Source organism: Lathamus discolor, chromosome Z, assembly GCF_037157495.1.
Source record: "Lathamus discolor isolate bLatDis1 chromosome Z, bLatDis1.hap1, whole genome shotgun sequence".
Classification (NCBI taxonomy): Eukaryota; Metazoa; Chordata; class Aves; order Psittaciformes; family Psittacidae; genus Lathamus; species Lathamus discolor.
This window is the reverse complement of record NC_088909.1, coordinates 1,002,743-1,021,529: the sequence shown is the minus strand read 5'-3', so window position 1 is coordinate 1,021,529 and position 18,787 is coordinate 1,002,743. Positions and strand designations below refer to the sequence as shown.

Sequence of the window (18,787 nt, the reverse complement as noted above, 5' to 3'; positions counted from 1 at the left end):
AGATGCTTTCGGGGGAATGAAGTGGTCTCTGACAGTCTTTGCCTTGATGCTTTGTTACCAAGTAATGTCTACATGGCAGTCAGTAAACACTGGGGGCTGGGGGAAGCGGCAGGTAATCCTCCCTAAGCTTTTTGTCCCAATTACTGCATTCTGTGAGCAAATTCAGGACTGTGCTACTGAGCACACTCCCGTTTTGTACCTTTTCTGTTGTAAATTGTGCTTCATAAAACATTTGGACAAGGCAATGGCAGGATGAAAGAAGTGGATAATTTAGAACCTAAGAATTTTTTAGTGACTTGAGTTTTCTGGTTTTTGGTATCTTACTGTAGTTTTGGGTTTGAAAAATGAGCACAGCAGTTCTCCAAACAGCCTGTATAGTCAACCTGCTGAGCTGCATATGGCACTGTTCAGTACATATTGCATTACAGTCTGAGAACTGATTACAGCAAATCCTTTTACTTCACACTCCGGTTGACTTGTCAAATAAGAATAGTGCTCTTACTTATCGAAGAACTAACAAAACCCAAATGCTGTGTGTATGAGCCTGTCCTCTCAAATCCAGCAGAAAGACCAGTTGTATTGGTGAAGGGGGGAGTCATTGCATGTGTCTTTAGAGGACAGGGGATTATGGAGAATGGTAACTTGCATTAGTCACCAGAGGATGAAAAATGGCCAGATGCCATCACAGATTCACTACAGGGTAAGCTGCATTGCAGGGGCAGAGTCCTGTAGTGTACCTAAGAGATAATTAGCACATTTACAAACTCCTGAAATTTACCTTTGTCCTTCCCTGAAATCTTGCAGAAACTGTAACTTACCGTACCTACTTTCCCTTTGTTAATCAAGAAGGTCTGTAGGGAACCTGCTGACCAGACTGGAATGTTCCCATTTCCCATCCAGCTGCAGTATTAAAATGGGTTACATAAGGCTAGTTCTGTCTTGGCATCCAGCTACTTTTCAGATGAGCAGTTACATGATGTAAATGCTTTTAACTCTTTCATAAAATTCGAGCCTGGCTGTTGGGAAAGGTTGTTCCTGGATTTTCCTGTGTGTTTGCAAAATACCTGTGACCTGTAGACTGCTGCTTTCCACTAGTTGTCAGGTTTAAAAGTAGTTTTATAGGTGCTGAACAGTAATACTAACCTCACTTTTGGATTTAGTTGAAGACATATTTTAGCCTAGTGTGAGTCAATGAATATGCAGAGAGAGGAGCTAAAACAAAGCAGCATTTAAGGATGGAGGGCTGACCCTGCAGGATCCATAGGGAGGACTTTAGAATGCAGAGACCCTGTCACAGAGGAGCACAGTTGTGTGTAGGTGTAAGTAGAGGAAACCAAGTGCCCACAGTTGATGGTTAGTGAGGACAACCAAAAGGTTGCCAAGGGGAGCAGCAGAGCATATGAGGGCACCAAGATCCCCACGGCGTGTGTAAAATGAGCATATTACTGGATATGTCCCTGATTTTCCCAAATTAGTACGGGGGCCAGTGGTCCCTATTTTTCAGAAGCAAGAAACTAACCCTTGTTTTGAGTGGGATGTCTTCAACAGCTTCACCGTTGAAGGCACCATTATGTTTTCAATTGCAGTAACAAGGCAGGGCCACCTGCTTACCTTTAAGGAAGTCAAAAACAGAGCATGGAAATAGGTGGTTTTGTCCAAAAGTAGAAGTAAACAGCCTGTTTGAGCTGGAGGCTGCAGTTCATGACATAACATGCTAACATCCAGTACCTTTGCAAAAGCAAGGTTTTAGTCTTTGCAGGGTGCTTCCACTGCTCACCTTAGGCAGGCTGGAGCACTTACTGATCTCAGTACATTCAGAGTACACTGAAGACTATTCAAATTACTCTCTTTCTTGGTCGAAAAACAAGCCATGAACCCAAACCCCAGCGTAGCTTTTCCCTAGGAGTTAAATCAGCTTTGCCATAAGCCCAGAAGCGCGAGAGGAAAGAATGAGCTAAAGCTGTGCTGCTGCTGCTTCCTCTTGCTTGTTACACACTATTAACTGGTTATGAAACCAGACCTGGAGAAAATGCCTGAGGCATGAGCATGGAAATGAACTGAGAACTGGTTCTGGGAAGCTGCTGTTGGTAGGGAGGAAAGAAAGGCACTGGACTAAAATTGGGAGCCACAGTTGAGGGGCTACAACCAGCAGTTCTTTCTCTCAAAGCACAACCATCCCAAGCATCTGATAATGTCACTATGAGAAGGCTGCAGCAGGGATTTACAGGAAGAAGATAATTTTTTGAGGAAAGACCATCTGAATTCATCTAACAGTGGTTTAGTTATATTGGAGATGACATTTTACATTAGCTTGAAGATAGGTGATGTGGAAGTGCGGCTGTAGGAATTGTGAGGTATTTGGTTTTGAGTTCAGTGTATAAGTTGAGATGCCTTTCCAGGCCTGAAGGGTTAGCAGAAAGTGAGGCTCACATGGAAACCAAAACTTTTCATGATTTTACAGGCGTGACTATGCTATGTGAAGGCATGCATTTCATCTCCGCATTTCAGGTGAAACCTCTTGATGTTTTATTGCCATTTTAAGTGCATTTGCAGACTGAAAGTTAAGTTCCTGCTTAGCACAAGGATCCTTGCATTCTCTGGAATGACTCATGTACCTACTCTCCCAAATCTAAACTCATCATTACAGAAATGTTACAGTAGTTATGTGGGTTTTTTTAGAGGCTTATGAAGGATATTCCGAAAGTCACCTAGATCATAACATTTGGGAACAAAACTTCACCTTCCCTTGTTTTGCTTAGATATATCTGTATGTTAACATGTCATTAGCTTTATCTAGCAGCTTCAAGTTACATTTCTTACTCCTGTTAACTGCTAGCAAAAACCACTGAAAGCCATAGTCAAACTGTGGAGTTCCAGCTTAAAGGAAACAGAACATTTTCCAGTAATAAAACGTAATAAAAAAATCACACATGAAACCACTTTTCATTCTGAATCAAAACTTCTGTGAAGAGTAAACATTAATACTAGATGTGTGGAAAGGGTGGCGGTGGAAGGAATTCGGGATGGAAGCAGCGATGGAATGTTTATTAAAGCAGTGCTATACAATGCAGTGCTATTCTGAACAGTGAAAGGCTTACCAAAACCAACAGCATGTTTTCAGATGCAGTAAGCACATGCAGCACTGTTGCTGTGACAAGGCTTGTAACAGCACCAATGTTTCACAGGCTCCTACCTTCTCATTTTGGAGTCCTTCTGACTGTACCTGTGAGTAACTGCAGAGCCAGACATAATTCTAGGCATAAGGTGACTTCATGAGGGTTTGAGTTAGTATGAATCTGATTTGAGCCTGGAAAGTGATAGATTTCCACTGGGTGCAAACAGTTTAAAAAGTAAACTCCTCCACACCATGTAGCATAAAAATGTACTAAAACTATTATTAGGAATCTACACTTTTGTGTTTCCTTGCTGGCTTATGCAGCTCAAAGTGATGCTACTTTTCCAACACAGTGTTATCCTTTAATTTCAAAGTGTAAACATCAGTACTGTGCAAAAAGGTCAATCAGGTGTCTTTTCCAGACCCCCCACCATTCAGAGACACATCTTTGCTTCTTGCCCTGTATGTACAGGTAGCTGTGTAACTGTGTAAGCCTGTTTGGAGAAAAATTGAGACCCTCATGAATAATGACGTGTTTTGCGTTTGTGGCAAAGCCTCTTCACCTCTGCTGTGCTGTGTACCTGCTCTGGCAGTGGTGTTCATCAACTGGAGGAACTGATCATCAGTTCTTCATCTTGCGTGCAGCATTTTTAATTGCAGTTGTCTGCCTCACCATAGCAGAATCACAGAACGGTTTAGGCTGACAGCCTGTGGGCAGGCATAGCTGCTCTTCTGATGAGACCTAGTAGCTCTGAAGCTACTGGTTTTGGAACCTACAGAGAGCTGCTTGTTTTTCCCTTGTACCATCATCCACGTTGAGAAGCTCTACAGTGTCTAGTAAATAACATAAACAGCTGTATAGCATCTAGTAAATCTGATGTAGAACTTTCTGGCCAAAATTAAGGTGAAGAAATGACAGCGCTGCCTGTTTGTGACAGGAATTTTTATTGTACTTGTTTGTTAATTGAGAAAGAGGAACATATTAGATCAATTGATTATGATCACGTTGTGCTCCTGCTTAGGACAAGCTAGCAAATCCAGTGTTCCCAATACTAATTCAATATTTTTATCTCTTAAACACCTCAAAACAGAATAAATGTGTATTCTTCTTTTCATGTTTTAGTAGCCAAACTACTTTGCATTATTATTTAATCCATGTCATCAAGTGTATCCCCCAAAGGAGTGAGGCTCTGGGAATTCATAGCATGAGGAAAAAAAAAAAAAAAGCACAAAACCAACAAAACTTCTTCATAATTTAACAGTCTAATAAAACAAGACCTATCAATATATTAAGAAATAAATCCAGTTACAAATGCGTGTATATAGAAGGAACTTCTGTGGATGTCAGAACAGAAAATGATCAGCTATTTACAAGATACACAGCAGGATGGTACGGTAGCCAGGAGCCACCATTCAGAAACCAAACGTGTTCTCTCCACTGTAGGCAACATACAAGAATCCATCCTCATCCTTTTCCTTCTCATAAAGTTGTCCCATAGTTAAGCTTGAAGGGGAAAAAAAGAGAAATGATTTGCTTGCATCATGACAGTTACAAATAGTAGCAGTTGGAACCTCACAAAGACAAGGATTAATAAAAGCTAAAACCTGTGAATCTGTGTAAATTAAAATACAAAAATGGGGATATATGAAAGCAGTTGACTCCTGAGTTAGATCCTGGGCTCTCTGCAGTGTCTAGGGTTTTGCCCTTTGCAAATGCCATGTGTCAGAAAGCTACCTTATTTCACTGAAAATTAGTCACTGAAGGTATTTCAGGTTCTGAATCACCCATTATTGATGCTGTGACTAATACCAGGCTCAACAGCCTCACTGCACCTTCCTTGAATGCAGCTGCATTAATGTTGTGCTTCTTGTGTGAGCCACCTCATTTCTTCCTCCACCTTGTGTAGTCGTAAATGTTCAGCTGGTCTCTGGTCTATCAAGCTTGTGCTTTTTGGGCTGTTTCCTTGAGCTCTGGGTTATTCTGGGAAGCAAAAGCTTTGTTTTCTGTATCGTTAAAAAGTAATGACTTCAAGTAATGCCAGTACCAAAATGTGTGGGCAGGAAATGACAAGTTACCCAGGAAATAGTGTTTTTTCCAGAGGTAAGGTTCTGAACATTTGATCAAATGAAAATGTTTGTCACTGAAGAAGCATGTGGCCCTTCACAATGTAAGTAGCTGTGGTCTTTAGGGCACAACAAAAGGAAACCCAAGCAACTAATTGGCCAGTACAACTGCTCCAACCATCTTCCTGCAGATGGAACGCGAAGTTGACATTGGGCAGTTGCACAAGTGACACCTCCTCAGCTCACCTTTCCCTAACTACCCAAGACTGAGAAAAGGGTCACAAACTGAAAGATTCAGACTGAGTGATGGGGAAAGGAGCACAGCTTTTACCCAAGGGAGGGGCTGGGAGGAGTTGCAGCAGTACTTGTAATGAAAGGGAGCTGGTGAGCACTAGATAAACTTCTGGATGAGGAGAGGATATCACGACTTCAGTGATCTACGTAACAAAGTCAGCCTACAAGACGAGCAGAGCTGGTAACAGATCAGGTTTTGATTTACCTGTTAACAAGATACCATTTTTGCATTAATACTGAAGGTTCAATGCCCTGATTTTCCAGCAGGTATGACATCCCATCATGAACATGTGGCATGAGACAATGTGTCCTTTCTTTCCTGTTCCTAGCAGTTCTGCAGCACTGTTAAGATGATGACATTCCTAATACTCTTAGAGGAAAGCAAGCAGGAAAAGATGGTTCTCACAGGTCCCTATTGTGTATCACAAAGTACATAAAGACATTGCTAACAGTCTGGATGGCTTACCTGGAGGAACTGTTCCTGTTACACAGGTAAGGCTTAATAAGACTAATATTACACCTAAGCCATGTAACACCATGACATACTATTTTCTGAAACAGTATGTCATGGTGTTACATTACTATTAAATGTGTGTCATGTAACACCATGACTGTTAAATAGTCAAAATGAGAATTAAAGTGTGTCATTTAGAAAGCAGATGCAGTAGTTGCTTCTGCTATACATTATTTCTGTGTGTAGCAGACAATTAAATTTATTCTTATATGAAAGCAGTGTGAAAAAACATTTCTATAGTCATTTTGTGCTTATAGAATAAGTAACAGCATGATTTGTGAGCTGACAGGATGTTTTATCAGTAAAAATGGTGTTGCTTTTGAGTTTTTAACATGCAACTTTTTGTTAGTTGGAGAATTTTGGGTTTTTTGCATTGATGATATAAATGTTCTTGCACTCAGATACCATAATAACTCTAGAGCTCACCCTCTTGCCATAGAAGTAAATCATAAATAGATTTTTTCAGTCATCTTTCCTTTCAGCCTAGCTCAAGAAATAAGATGTTTATCAAACTCATGAGAAAAAAACCCAACCCTATCACAGTGAGACTAAGATGTAACCAAACCCCTCCTAAAATCACCAGATAAGCCTCAAAGAGGGGAGCTCCTGTCCGTCAGGTATGCACAGGCTTGCAGACATAGTTCTGAATACCAAATGAATAGCTTCTCACCTGGATTGTGGGACAGTCTTGTCTACAAAGAGGAATATTGCTTTCTCAGATGGCAGTTGAATCCTCTTCCTGATGATCCACATGAACTGAGCCACGGTTATGTCAGATGGAACTAAGTACTTCCTCTTGTCAATGTCAACAATCTGAGATCCTGAGACCTTCTCCACTATGACCTGTAAGGCGCAGGTGTGAAGGTTAGGTTTTCCAGGGTTGCTATGAACAGACAGCTTTCAGAAACCACTTGCTGGTGCAGACTTACAACAGTGAGCAGAGGGGAGGAAAAATGGTTTCTTGACCAAATGAGGCAAGTAAGAGGTAAGACTAGTCCAGCACTGTAAAACCTGATCTTAAAGTGCACTGAAATCTACATTCACATACAGAATAGCTCAAAACTTCCTCTTCCTGTTGACAGTCGTGGGGTGAAAAGATGCAAGGTGTTTAAAAGAAACCAGTGACAGGAAAGCATACACATCTGTTAACTCTTTGTACACTGACGATATGAAATTACTGTGATGTGGACTCCAAGTTGAGAAAGAGCCCGCAGTGTGCCCTGGCAGCAAAGAAGGCTGATGGTATCTTAGGCTGCAAGTATTGCCAGCAGGTCCAGGGACATGATCCTTCCCTGGAACTGGCACTGGTGAAGCCACACCTAAGTGCTGTGTCTGGTTCTGGGCTCCTCAGTACAAGATAGACATGGACATACTGGAGAGAGTACAACAAAGAGCCTCCAAGCTATTTAAGGGATTGGAGCATCTCTCATATGAGGAAAGGCTGAGAGCGGGGACTGTTCAGCCTGCAGAAGAGAATGCTCAGTGGAATCTTACCAGCATTCCTGAGGGGAACATGTGGAGAAAATGGAGCGAGGCTGCTTACGGCGATGCCCAGTGACAGGACAAGAGGTGATGGGCGCAAACTGAAGCACAGGAAGTTCCCTCTGAACATCAGGGAACACTTCACAGGGAACACTGCAGGGCACTTGTGGAGTCTCCCAGCTTGGAGGTGCTCCAGAGACACTGTCCTGGGCAGCTGGATGGAGGTGGCCCTGCTGGTGCAGGGGGTTGGACTGGATGAACCTCCAGAGCTCCACTCCCACCACAACCCTTCTGTGATTCTGTGATTTATCCACACCAGGACAGTAATGTCCTACTCTGTTTAAATATGGGCAATTTTCAATGTGTTTTAAAAAGTTTGCCATGCGCACTAGCCAAAAATAGTGTATTCAGTAACAAAAAGATGGGGCAGGAGCAGGAGAGGAACTGGCATCTCCTGAGATGTCTGAAGCATGGCAGCTTGAGAACTTGAGATTTAAGAGTGGCTTGCCTGCACTATTTCCCTTTAACTTGTGATTGAGGGAAGGAGTCCAGGACGTCTGTCTTCTCAATTACTCTAGTTGATAGTAACAAACTGAAAAATCATTTAACCATGCTCCTTCTTGCCCCATTCACCTGTAAAGGAGTCATGAAAAATTTAACCAGGCTGCAGCGCTGGCACCTGAGCAATGGCAGGTGATCTGAGGAAGTGCATTCCCTTAGTATAGATGCTGCTTACTTTGTTTTGTCACTGTCACAATGTAAAAAGAAAGCACACTAGAACAGACTAGTTCAACAACACCCATCTGGTCCAACAGCCTGACCAATTCAGGGCCGACCAAAAATTAAAGCATGTTATTCAGAGCACTGTCCAACTGCCTCTTCAAAACTGACATGGACATGACCATCATTGCTTGCAATCTCATTATACACAGTTCTAGTCTGCAAGAAGCATGGCCTCTCCTCGTTTAAACTGTCATGGGGCTAAATAAAATGCCACAATACGAAGAAATACAGGTTTAATATAAACACCTCTACCACCCTTCCAACTTAACTGTCTTCTTTAAACAATGCCTCAAGCTGACCCTAACATGGCAGAACCAACTGTCCATGTGTAGCATACAGCAAAAGGAAAAAAACCCAAACAGGAAGAAATAGTAGAAATAAATTTTAGTAACACTGAAGCTACAAAATCAGAATGTAGGTAAATGGCAGGCAGAAGCATCAGCCTAGTCTAGTATCAGGTCTGGCATTTCATCTGTTGTGCACACACCAGAGATGCCAGAATGGCTTTCAGGCTTCCATCTACAGCATTACAGTATTCGTCAGTACTTCTGCATCAGAAACCTTGCTAAATAGAGGCACAGGCATCCTTCAGGGAGGTTGGTGCAGAGCCGAAGAAGCCATGTTGTATCTGAATAGTCACACTCTGATACTGTGTGAGTTGTGGTATAATGCAAGGTTCTAGTTGGCCATAGACCACGTTCATTTTTCACAGTGCTTTGCAGGACTGCTTTTGATTTGACATCCATGTTCTCTGCATACAACCGCTCACCACCAGCTGACCAGTAACTCGCCCCACTCCTCCCAGCCAAGCACCGACCCATAACTCGTCCAACCCTGCAGTCCCAGCCCTTCTGGGTGTCCTGGGTTTACCAGGAGCCGTTTTGCTCCTTCTTAGTAACTGGTGCAAGCTCTGTGTTTTGACTTCCAGCCTGGGCAGAGAGCTGATAACACCGATTGTTTTTAATTGTTGCTAAGTAATGTTTATTCTGGCCAAGGACTCTGTGAGTCTCATGCTCTGCTGGGGACGAGGGAGGCCGGGAGGAAGCAGAGACAGGACACCTGACCCAAACTAGCCAAAGAGGTATTCCATACCACAGCACGTCATGCCCGGAGGGGGAACTGGAAGTTACCCGGAAGGGGCAGGCTCTCGCTCTTCGGGGGGAGTCGAATTCGTTCGGCGGTGGTATCGTATTCTCTCGTTATTTTCTCTTATCAATATTATCATTGGCGGCAGCAGCAGTGGTTTGTGTTATACCTTAGTTACTGGACTGTTCTTATCTCAACCCTTGGGAGTTACATTCTCCGGATTCTCCTCCCCATCCCTCCGGGAGTGGGGAGGGTCGGGGGGGGGGTGAGTGGACAACCTGTGTGGATTGGTTTAAACTATGACACTGGGTAACTCCCCGTTACATCCTGGCCATGCCGTGCTGTGCTATGGAATACCTCTTTGGCCAGTTTGGGTCAGGTGTCCTGTCTCTGCTTCCTCCCGGCCTCCCCTCCTCCCTGGCAGAGCATGAGGCTCACAAAGTCCTTGCCCAGAGCAAACACCTGAGCAGCAACTGAAAACATCGGCGCTATCAGCGCTGTTCCCAGGCCGAAAGTCAGAACACAGCACTGCACCAGCTATCAAGAAGGAGAAAAATGACTGCTGCTGCTGAGCCCAGGACACTTGTGCTGCTCAACCACCTCAGGAACTGGGATATTCTCTGCTACAGTGTTTGGCAGAAGAAAGCAGGAAGGGACCGAAGCAGAGATGCCTGGGTAAGAAGATGTCTGCAGCATCAACAGGCTTTTGTTTGCAACTCTGAAAAAAAAGACTGCCTGTGTTAATCACCATTTCAGGATGTCTGTAGACTCAGGTCTCAAAAAAATCTGGAAACCAGATTTTTTTATTTTCACACATCTTATTCTGAATATAACTGCACTCTAAGGCATTTTGTTCATTCCGCTGTGTTTCTGTTGTCAAGGTAGGACTCACTGATACTGTTCTCTACTTTGTATTATGTTGGACTGGTATTAGAGTATCTTACTTCATGTTAGGAAATCAGAAATTGACTACAGGAAGGATAGATGGCCACAAACCAACCAAAGAAAAAGCAACAGGTAGAGGAAGAAGAATTAAGTATTACTTGTGGAAAGGACCTGTGCTTATTGCTCCATACAGGCTAGTTCTTGAAGGAAAAATGTAGCACACGAGGAAGTAAGGCTTACAAGAGGTTCCAGTGTCTCCATTCCTTAGCTCTGCATTCCCCATTGCTACAGCATTCAGCTAATGCCAAATAAATATACAAAATACACTATCCTATGATGAGAGGGTTTTCCTTATAATTTCTTCAGTTCTGCCTACAGAAACAGGAGCTGCCCCCTGCAATTCAGTATGAGGGAACTGTAAAGTGGTCCAAAAGCAGCCTGACAAACATATTAAAGCCTTAACAACTAATACTTTTGTATTTTTAAGATTACAATAACACACTGGGCATTTCAGCTTCATAACACAGAAACTGTCATAAAAGGAAGTCAAGGCTGTTGGTGAACTGCTTCTAGTAAAGCTTACAGATACCTTTAACCCTTAGACCACTTGATTACTCAGGCAAATTTAAGACTGCCGTGCTTAGCAAGCATGAATTTCTTTCACCTCACATTTTATTCCTATACAGTCCACCCTAGGACAGACTCAGGCTGTTCTTATATTATCTGAATAGGCCTGAATCACTGAAATATCTCTAAACCCAGGTACACAGATACGGCATCTGAGAACTGAAATAATTTTGACATTTGTCACTCTGGATATAAGCTATAACCTCAAAAGCAGGAAACATACAGTAAGTCTGAAAAACACTTTTGACTATTAAATGCCAAAAATATACTTGGTAACTATTTTGTGAGAGGTACATGGCTCAATTGGAATTGTATTGGCCCAGCCAAAGCATCACAGTGCAATTTGAGATTTAATTTCTGTATTTACATGCACCTTGCTGTCCATTCCTGATACATCATCACGTAATTCTGACTCATACTGTGAGTTTCAATGTCTCTTTATTCCCTAAGGTCATGAGGGATATTCCTGAAATGGACATGATGGGGTAGTTAGGCAAGCAGAGAACAGCAAGGATCAGCTCAGCTTGCCAGACTGCAGCTGGAGAATGTGCTGTGACTAGGGCCAGCGCAGCAGCAGAGAAAGTCGATGGGATTAAAGCCTCTTCTCTGGGCAGCACTGCCTAATGAATGCTATTTACCAAAAGCTCAGTCACAGGTGGCACCAACTGGCCCGCGGTCAGATCAGATGTGGGAAATTTTATTCCCAAGCAGATGGCGGTGTTGCTGACTGTAAAAAAGATGCGAAGTGTGGTCATTCCACTGAACCACGATAAAAGGAAAAAAGGAATTGTGGTGTGCAGAGGAAAGGTCATTCACTGTTTAGCAGGTAGGGACGTATTAATGCGAAAAGGAGGGGTCACCACTTGCACTGGCTCTTCCAGCAACAGGGTACAGGTACGGCTACATGAGGATAAATCACCTTCTTCACAGAGCCAGGACAGGTGGTTGTGAAGGTTTAAGGAATTTACTGTTCTTGGGATCGGGCACAGCATGAATGCTCAGGACGCAGAAGGTATCTGCTGGGATATAACTGCCATCTGAAGAAACCAGGACACTGAAAATCATGAACATGCCTGGAAAGCGTTTAGAAAGTCAGGCACTCTTGCAACGAGGGCAGAGGAAGGGTTGGGGTCAGTCAGGGTGTCTGCGGCCTCTTTAGAACACCCGAGGACACACACGGGAAGACGCTTTTCTTTAGTAGGATCTGATCAAATGGGGCGGTGCAATGGGAGCAGCTTTGCCTCCAGCAGCCCGATGCAGCCGGCTCGGTTACTCACCGGGACACGGTCAGGGTATTTGGCTCGGATTTTTGCCGACTCGACACATCTGTGCTCTGTGGACAAAACCCGCCGTTAGTCAGCGCCCGGCAGCGGCACCGCCGTGCCCCGAGCCGGGAGGGAGGCCCCAGGGACGGCACCCGCGAGCGGCGCAGGGGGCTCCGGCGGCCCCGGGGGCGTCCCGGGCACCGCGGCGGGGGCTGGGCTGCTCTCCGCGCACGGACAGGCCGGCCCGCGGCGCGCAGCGGCACTGGAAGCGGCGCCGGGCCCCGGCCCAGCCTTACCCAGCGCGTGGTCCTCCTTGAACATCCACTTCATGGTGCGGGGGCCCGGGGCGGCCGGCGGGGCTCAGGCCGGGACGGGCGCTGTCGCGATGCCTGTCACAACAACAACACCGCGGCTCGGCGGGCGGGACTTCCGGCTCGCCGGTCTCCTAGCAACAGCCCGAGCGCAGCGCTTCCGGCGGTGTCGCGGGCGGGGCCGTGGCGGCGGGGGGCGGCCGCCGGCTGCCGGGTGCGAGGCCGCTGGGCCCTGCGCGGGCCGGTCGGGGCTCCGCCGCCACCGGAGGCCCCGGGAGCGCTCGGGCCCGGCGTCGCCGTTGGCTGCGGGCTGCAGCAGAGCGCGCTGATTGGCTGGCGCGCCCGTTCCCCCCCGGCGCCTGTGCCGCTGCGAGGCGCGGGGCGATGGCGGCCGTGGAGCTGTTCTCGCACCCCGCGCTGCACACGCGGTACCGCGCCGGGCTCTGCTCCGCCGCGGCGCTGGCGCTGCTGCTCGTCACGCTGCTCACCTACGTGCCGCCGCTGCTCGTGGCCTACCGGAGCCACGGTGAGCGCCGCCGCAGCGCGCGCGGCCCGGAGCGGAGCGGCCCGGGCGGCGCTGAGCGCTCGCGGTTCCTCTACCCGCAGGTTTCTGGCTGAAGCAGAGCTCGTACCTGGAGCAGCCCACAGTGCGGTTCCGGTACGAGGTGCTCCTCGTGGCCACCACCGGGCCCGGCCCGGGCAGCTTCTTGGCGTGGAGCACGTTCCCAGCGTTCAACCGGCTGCAGGGGGAGCGGCTGCGGGTCCCGCTGCTGTCGGTAGGCCCGCCCGGGGCGGGAGAGGGGCGCCGGGGGCAGCCGAGCCGGGGCTGATGCTGGTAGCGCTGCGAGCAGGAGGCCTGTCCTGCTCTGCTGCCTCCCAGTAGCAGCAGCTCCGTGTGTCACTTTGTGCCTCACACCAACATTCACTCGGGACAAGCGGTTATTAACCACTCCAGTTTTACTTCCTCTCAGTGTTGTAAACTCATTTTGGTTGGAAGAGATCCTTAAGATCATCGAGTCCAACCGTTAACCTGACAGTACCAAGTCCACCACTAAGCCATGTTCCTAAGCACTACTGGTGGTTGGCACGAGAACATCGGTTTACTCAGATTAATTCCTCCTTCCTCCTCCATATTGGCTTATCATGGTCTGAAGTTTGCACGGATTCCTCAGTAGCCGCTGGCTTTGAAAGCAGGTATGTGCTTTCTAAGCTGCCTGACTTCTACCCTGCAACTGTTGTTCCTACTGGGACTCAACAGTGGCAGTTATTTTTCTGCATTTCCTCTGTTACGGTCTTGTTATGTATCCAGATATCTGAAGTGCTGGGCATTTGTGGCACAAAAGTGTGGCAAGCCTTGGCTTATAACTAGGAGTTGTCATGCAGAGACCATTAAGAGGCAGGCTGCAGGGGCAAGAGGCAAAACCCTAACAGTCAAACACTTGCACAGGTTGTGACGGAAGATCCAACACTAATGTGTGCTTTGTAGCATGCTGGGGAGATGTTTGGAATGGCACAGGGCAGAAGAGACCTTCAAGAGTCTGGTACACTTTCCCTCCCTTGGGGCAAATGCGACATTGTATAACAGACAAAACTGCACCCTCTAGTCCTGTGTCTAATAAAGTCAAGCAGCTTTTTGTTGCTTTCCTGACAGTGGTTTACCTGCTTCCTCAGTGTGTGCATGCTGCAGTTGTGGAGATCCCCTGGGGTTTTACCTCTGGTTTTCTTTCTAGTAGAAGTTCCCATTTAAAAAAACCCAACTAAAAATCTTGTTGGTTCTTCTAGACTAGAGAAGAAGACAAAAACCAAGATGGCAAAATGGATCAGTTGCATTTTAGATTGGAACTTCCGCTGCAACCTACAGAGCATGTAGTTGGTGTTCAGCTGATTCTGCTCTTTTCCTACCAGCTTTATGTGAGCATTTCTAGTTTCATTTGTTGTGACATTTAGACCCAATGTAATATTCCAGTAGTGGTTATGCAAAGCATGAAAGAACCTTTCCATATTTGAAATGACTATCTAAATGTTTTATTTTTCTAACGAATACTTAATTTTCTCCTCCTCTGCTGGGTGATCCCTACTCTAGCTCTCTTGCATCTTTTGATATGTTTTGTGGGTCTTGGTTTTGATTTGATTTCATTTTGGATTTTGGGGTGTGGTGTAGAAAACATTCTCAAACCTATGAGGCCCAGAGTAAAGGCCTGACAGGACTAAATTTGTGCTGGAGTTTCAGGTCAGTGATTAATATCACAGACAGTTCTGATATTCACAGCACCTTTGTTTTACAGTAAATAAGAAAATTTTCCTTCAGATTGAGTGGTTGATAATGGCGAATGAACTTGTTTGGTCCTTCCTTCCTTCCACAGTGAGTCCTTAGCTGGCTTTGACTGCTTGAGTATTTAAAAGTGTGTCTCCGATGAATGTGTTTAGTCATCTTGTTGCTTTACACATTATGGCAAGTTGAATCGTTCTGTCATTAGCCACAGATTGCTGGACTGCCCTGAAGCTCCCATGGAACTGTTTGGTTTATAAAGTTTGTTAACTCACAAATAAGGTAGTTCACTTTCAAAAAAAACAGAAAAAGTAATTAATATCTCTTATTTGGTGTTCCCTTGTTTAGACTAATGTGACAGTCTGAAACTGGGGGTCAGGAAAAAAATAAAATCCATGCAGAAAATCTGTAGATACAAAGAATTAGAAAATTGTGTTGTGTTCCCCACCCTCCCCTAAATTATCTTCTCTCGTGTTCACCATTTCAGAGGATGTCCACGTTTGTGATGCAGAGTATGGCTTTTCTTCAGTATTTTTCTCCTGTGCCAGGGTCTCAGCTGTATATGAATGGAGACCTGAAACTGAAGCAGAGGCAATTACTTAACTATTGTGGACTGGATACCAGATACAATGTGAGGACACTTTTTTCCTTCTCCATCAATTCTCCCCTCTCTTTATCCTCCTAGTGCCATAGGTGACACCCTATTCATACTCCTGCACAGAGGGGACTGCAGAACTTTGGAACTGGTGTTTTCTTGTTATGCTGAAAGGCGGATCAGGTTATTCTGTCAGAACATTCAGTCTGATAGTTACATGCATTCCTTCAAGGGCATGGTTGCTTAGCATAAAAATCTTGGTAGAGTTACTTCCTTGAGGAGTGAACAAGTAATGGAAGTATCTCTTTGTTGTAACAGGTGTCTCTGGTCAATGGCACAAGTCCCTTTGCAAGTGACTATGATCTAACAAACATCATTGCAGCATATTGGGATAGAAATGGTAAGCCTGGATGTACAGCTCTGAATTACAGGGCAGCAGTTCTCATACTGGCAGTTATTCTGTGAGGATTTCAGCTCTGTGTTAAGACTGAAAAGCTCCTTAACTTGGATGTTTCCTTTCCCCATTGTAGTTACAACAGTCTTTTCAGATCCCAACCCTCTCTGGATGGCTGGAAGAGCAACAGATACACCGTTTATCATTAACGCCACTATTCATTACCCAGTGGAAGTTATCTTATATCCTTTGAAAACTGCATAAACTGTGACATAACAGGGTTGCATTATTTAAGACTTCTCATATAGGCCAAAAGAAAACTGTTTACTTCTAGACTTGTTGCTGAACCTTTTATTTGTTAGCTAAGCAAATGCTATAGTTCTGGAGCCAGCTGAATACCTATTTGCCCATTTTTCTGGATGGTTCTGCTTGCATAACCACTTTTTTTTCTTTCCTTGCTGGGAACCCACATGGCTTTCCAGTCTTTCTATATTGGCCTTTACATCAGTTTCTTACCCATCCACAGTAAATATCCTTAGGAAGTCTTGCTTTGCTCCTGCAGCACCTGCTGTCCCAATGTGTCATAGATGCCACTAGCAAAGCATGATACTGTATTCTGTGACTTAAAGCAAATCATTAGAAATCTGAAAGCAAGGTAAGCTCACCAAATCATAACCCCTGCAGTGGATGTGGCAGACCTGTTGCATGTGCAGACATACCTGATGTTTTTTTCCCCTAGAAAATAATTATTCTTTCATTACACTTTGTACTTATTTTGTCTGATAAGAACAAGCCTGTGTTTAAAAGAATTTGTATGAAGCACTCTTCTTACGAGGTTTGTTTACCTGCTTGAGTATTACTAACTGCTTTCTGGTCAGTCAGGGACAAACTAGGCACTTCGCACAGTATTGATCTAAATGTCTTCTAGGGTAGACATTCTCTGCAGCTGTTGTTGCATGCTATGGTAAAAGGCTTTGCATTTGCCACATAAGCTGATGTCTAAAGTTTTGTTAACAAGAAGTTTTGCCTTTCCACCTTTAAGTTCTTTGTTTAGTTATGGCAGTGGTAGTAGCAGAAACTGCTTCTTGAACACTCCTTGACTTCCTTTAAGTATCAGCCAGGATTTTGGGAAGTGATTAAATTTGCCTGGATCCAGTATGTCAGCATTCTCCTTATATTTCTTTGGGTGTTTGGTAGAATTAAAATGTTTATATTCCAGAATCATGTGTTGACTACAACTTCGGTAACACCAGTTTTGCCAGTGTCTCCAGTACTGTCCTACAAACAGCACCAGTCCTGAGGAGATGCTGGAGAATAGTTTAAAGGAATGCAGTTCAAAAAATAGATTCCTGACTTTGTATGTTTTTTACTTAGGAAAATCAAACTTTGGAGGTGTGTTCCAATTTTGTTCTGTTTTTGCTTCTTTTTTCAAATACACGTCCATTCATCTTTTTTCTCTGGGAACACTGCTTTGGGACTGAAGAGTTTTGTATTTTTGACAGAAGAAGAACCTAGTTAGTTTTGGGTTTTTTTTTTTTTTTTTTTGCAACTGGAACAAGCTTCAAAAACCAGTCGAACGCAATGAGGCTGCCTTTTCATGATCTTGATTTTGCTGAACCTAGAAGACTGAAAATAACATGCCAACAGTAACAGCATAAGCTGTTTTTACTGTCTTGTAAATTAATTTGCCATTGAGGTAGAGTTCTGCCAACAGCTATTTGTACATGCGTTTATATGCACTATGAAAGGTAAAAAAACAAGGAATGTGAAGAAGTGTATGGATGAGTTACCATCGGAGCCGTACTTCCATAACTGTGGCTATCCCTGCTCACAGATTTAGATACTGAGTTGGATAATGGATAGATTTGAGGTTGATGTGAGAAACTGGGTTGTGGATGACAGTGTCTGCAAGGTTTGCACAATTGTCTGCTGTTAGCATTATTACTGTATTAATGTGTATTACACCATTAATTGTCAATTGGGAATAGTAAAACAGAGAAGCCTGATATTTGTTTAAAGAACACTAACAAGAACAACAAAAACTTAACAGAGAAGCTTCAGAGTTCCAAAGCAAGTGAAAAATTACTTTCAGAACTTAAATGATAACTTAGAATAAATAAAATTTCAATCGTTATCACCTGGTGAATGCTGATATGTCCCTCTTTCTTAATGTGAGTGGTAAGGAAGATTACTTAGTTTTATTTTCTCTTTCTAAGCTTACTTTTTGTTGTAGGCAAGCTTAAAATGGAAACCAACAAAATTTCCACTATGTTTTCAGTTTTTTAGTTCTAGCAAAGCCACGTTATGGCAGGAAAGAGTAGAACAGTTTTAGGTGCTAGTTAAACTTTTTGTGTCTTTGGTTCTCTAAGTCTCAAGACATGGTGCAGCTATGAAATGTGAAAGAGCAACTTGTATAGCAATAGCCGACCTTTGGGCCATTGTTCTCTGGGATTCAGCATCCTGGCAGTTTAGAGAACTACCTACTCTGGAAATCTCCAGTGTGCTCTACAAACTCTGTACCTGGCAGTTGGCTTGGTATCCCAGTGCACTGTCAACAGCAACTGTCCACTGCTTTTCAGTGTTCTCAGCACTGCAGAGGATGAACATAGGGCCTGTGAGCTTGTTTCACCAGCATCTCATGCTGACATACATCTCTTCTGCTGTAGTCCCAGCTCTTCTTCCTTGCAGTGGTGATAGTGAGTGCACGAGCTATCAGTTCATTATGGTTCATAATGAGTTCATTATGGTAAAGGTCATATTTACCAAATATACTCACTTTTTCAGAGAAGTCAGTTCCCTGAATGAACTTGGTATGTGTCTGCACAAGCATTAGGGTGGGCATAAAGCAAGGGATAGAAATTCCTAGAGACCATAGGTCCATTTTAAGGGTTTGAGCTGCTGTACTCTCACAAAAATGGAATTCCAAGCTGAGCAGAAGCCTGTTCAAGGTAGCAGCTGGAAGAGGAGAGAAGCTAATGTCAGAAAACAGCAGTAAACCCACGAGACTCCATCCCCGTATTTCGCTTTTCTCTCCTCTCGTCTCTTTCACATGAAGTTACGACAGCTCGGAGCAGCAGCTCAGCGAATGCACGTGAAAGGAAAA

At 44.5% G+C, this 18,787-nt stretch overlaps 2 protein-coding genes across 3 annotated transcripts; one reads left to right on the top strand and one right to left on the bottom strand.

Annotated features, from left to right (window-relative positions):
- Positions 1-4,043: 4,043 nt before the first annotated feature.
- GABARAPL2 (GABA type A receptor associated protein like 2) lies at positions 4,044-13,273 on the bottom strand. Of its 2 annotated transcripts, XM_065662330.1 has the most exons (5): positions 13,059-13,273; positions 12,412-12,504; positions 12,128-12,183; positions 6,658-6,830; positions 4,044-4,619 (listed from the first exon to the last, which is right to left on the bottom strand). In XM_065662330.1, exons 2-5 carry the CDS (start codon positions 12,443-12,445, stop codon positions 4,529-4,531), a joined length of 354 nt encoding a protein of 117 aa, XP_065518402.1. In that variant the 5' UTR covers positions 12,446-12,504; positions 13,059-13,273; the 3' UTR covers positions 4,044-4,528. The 2 variants fall into 2 exon arrangements, with proteins under 2 accessions (XP_065518402.1, XP_065518401.1); XM_065662329.1 differs by lacking the exon at positions 13,059-13,273 and having other exon boundaries at positions 12,412-12,582.
- Positions 12,624-17,830, top strand: TMEM231 (transmembrane protein 231). Its single transcript, XM_065662326.1, has 7 exons — positions 12,624-12,952; positions 13,033-13,202; positions 14,209-14,337; positions 15,183-15,326; positions 15,609-15,690; positions 15,821-15,926; positions 16,795-17,830. Exons 1-7 carry the CDS (start codon positions 12,811-12,813, stop codon positions 16,982-16,984), a joined length of 963 nt encoding a protein of 320 aa, XP_065518398.1. The 5' UTR covers positions 12,624-12,810; the 3' UTR covers positions 16,985-17,830.
- Positions 17,831-18,787: the final 957 nt, after the last annotated feature.

Excerpts from the sequence above, each read along its gene's own strand:
- GABARAPL2 (XM_065662330.1), bottom strand. The coding sequence starts at position 12,445 with ATGAAGTGGATGTTCAAGGAGGACCACGCGCTGG. Across the intron at positions 12,184-12,411 it reads CAAGGAGGACCACGCGCTGG|AGCACAGATGTGTCGAGTCG; the intron begins GTAAGGCTGGGC and ends TTTTGTCCACAG. Across the intron at positions 6,831-12,127 it reads AATACCCTGACCGTGTCCCG|GTCATAGTGGAGAAGGTCTC; the intron begins GTGAGTAACCGA and ends TGCGCCTTACAG.
- TMEM231 (XM_065662326.1), top strand. The coding sequence starts at position 12,811 with ATGGCGGCCGTGGAGCTGTTCTCGCACCCCGCGCTGCACACGCGGTAC. Across the intron at positions 12,953-13,032 it reads CGTGGCCTACCGGAGCCACG|GTTTCTGGCTGAAGCAGAGC; the intron begins GTGAGCGCCGCC and ends CTCTACCCGCAG. Across the intron at positions 14,338-15,182 it reads TCTTTTCCTACCAGCTTTAT|AGGATGTCCACGTTTGTGAT; the intron begins GTGAGCATTTCT and ends TCACCATTTCAG.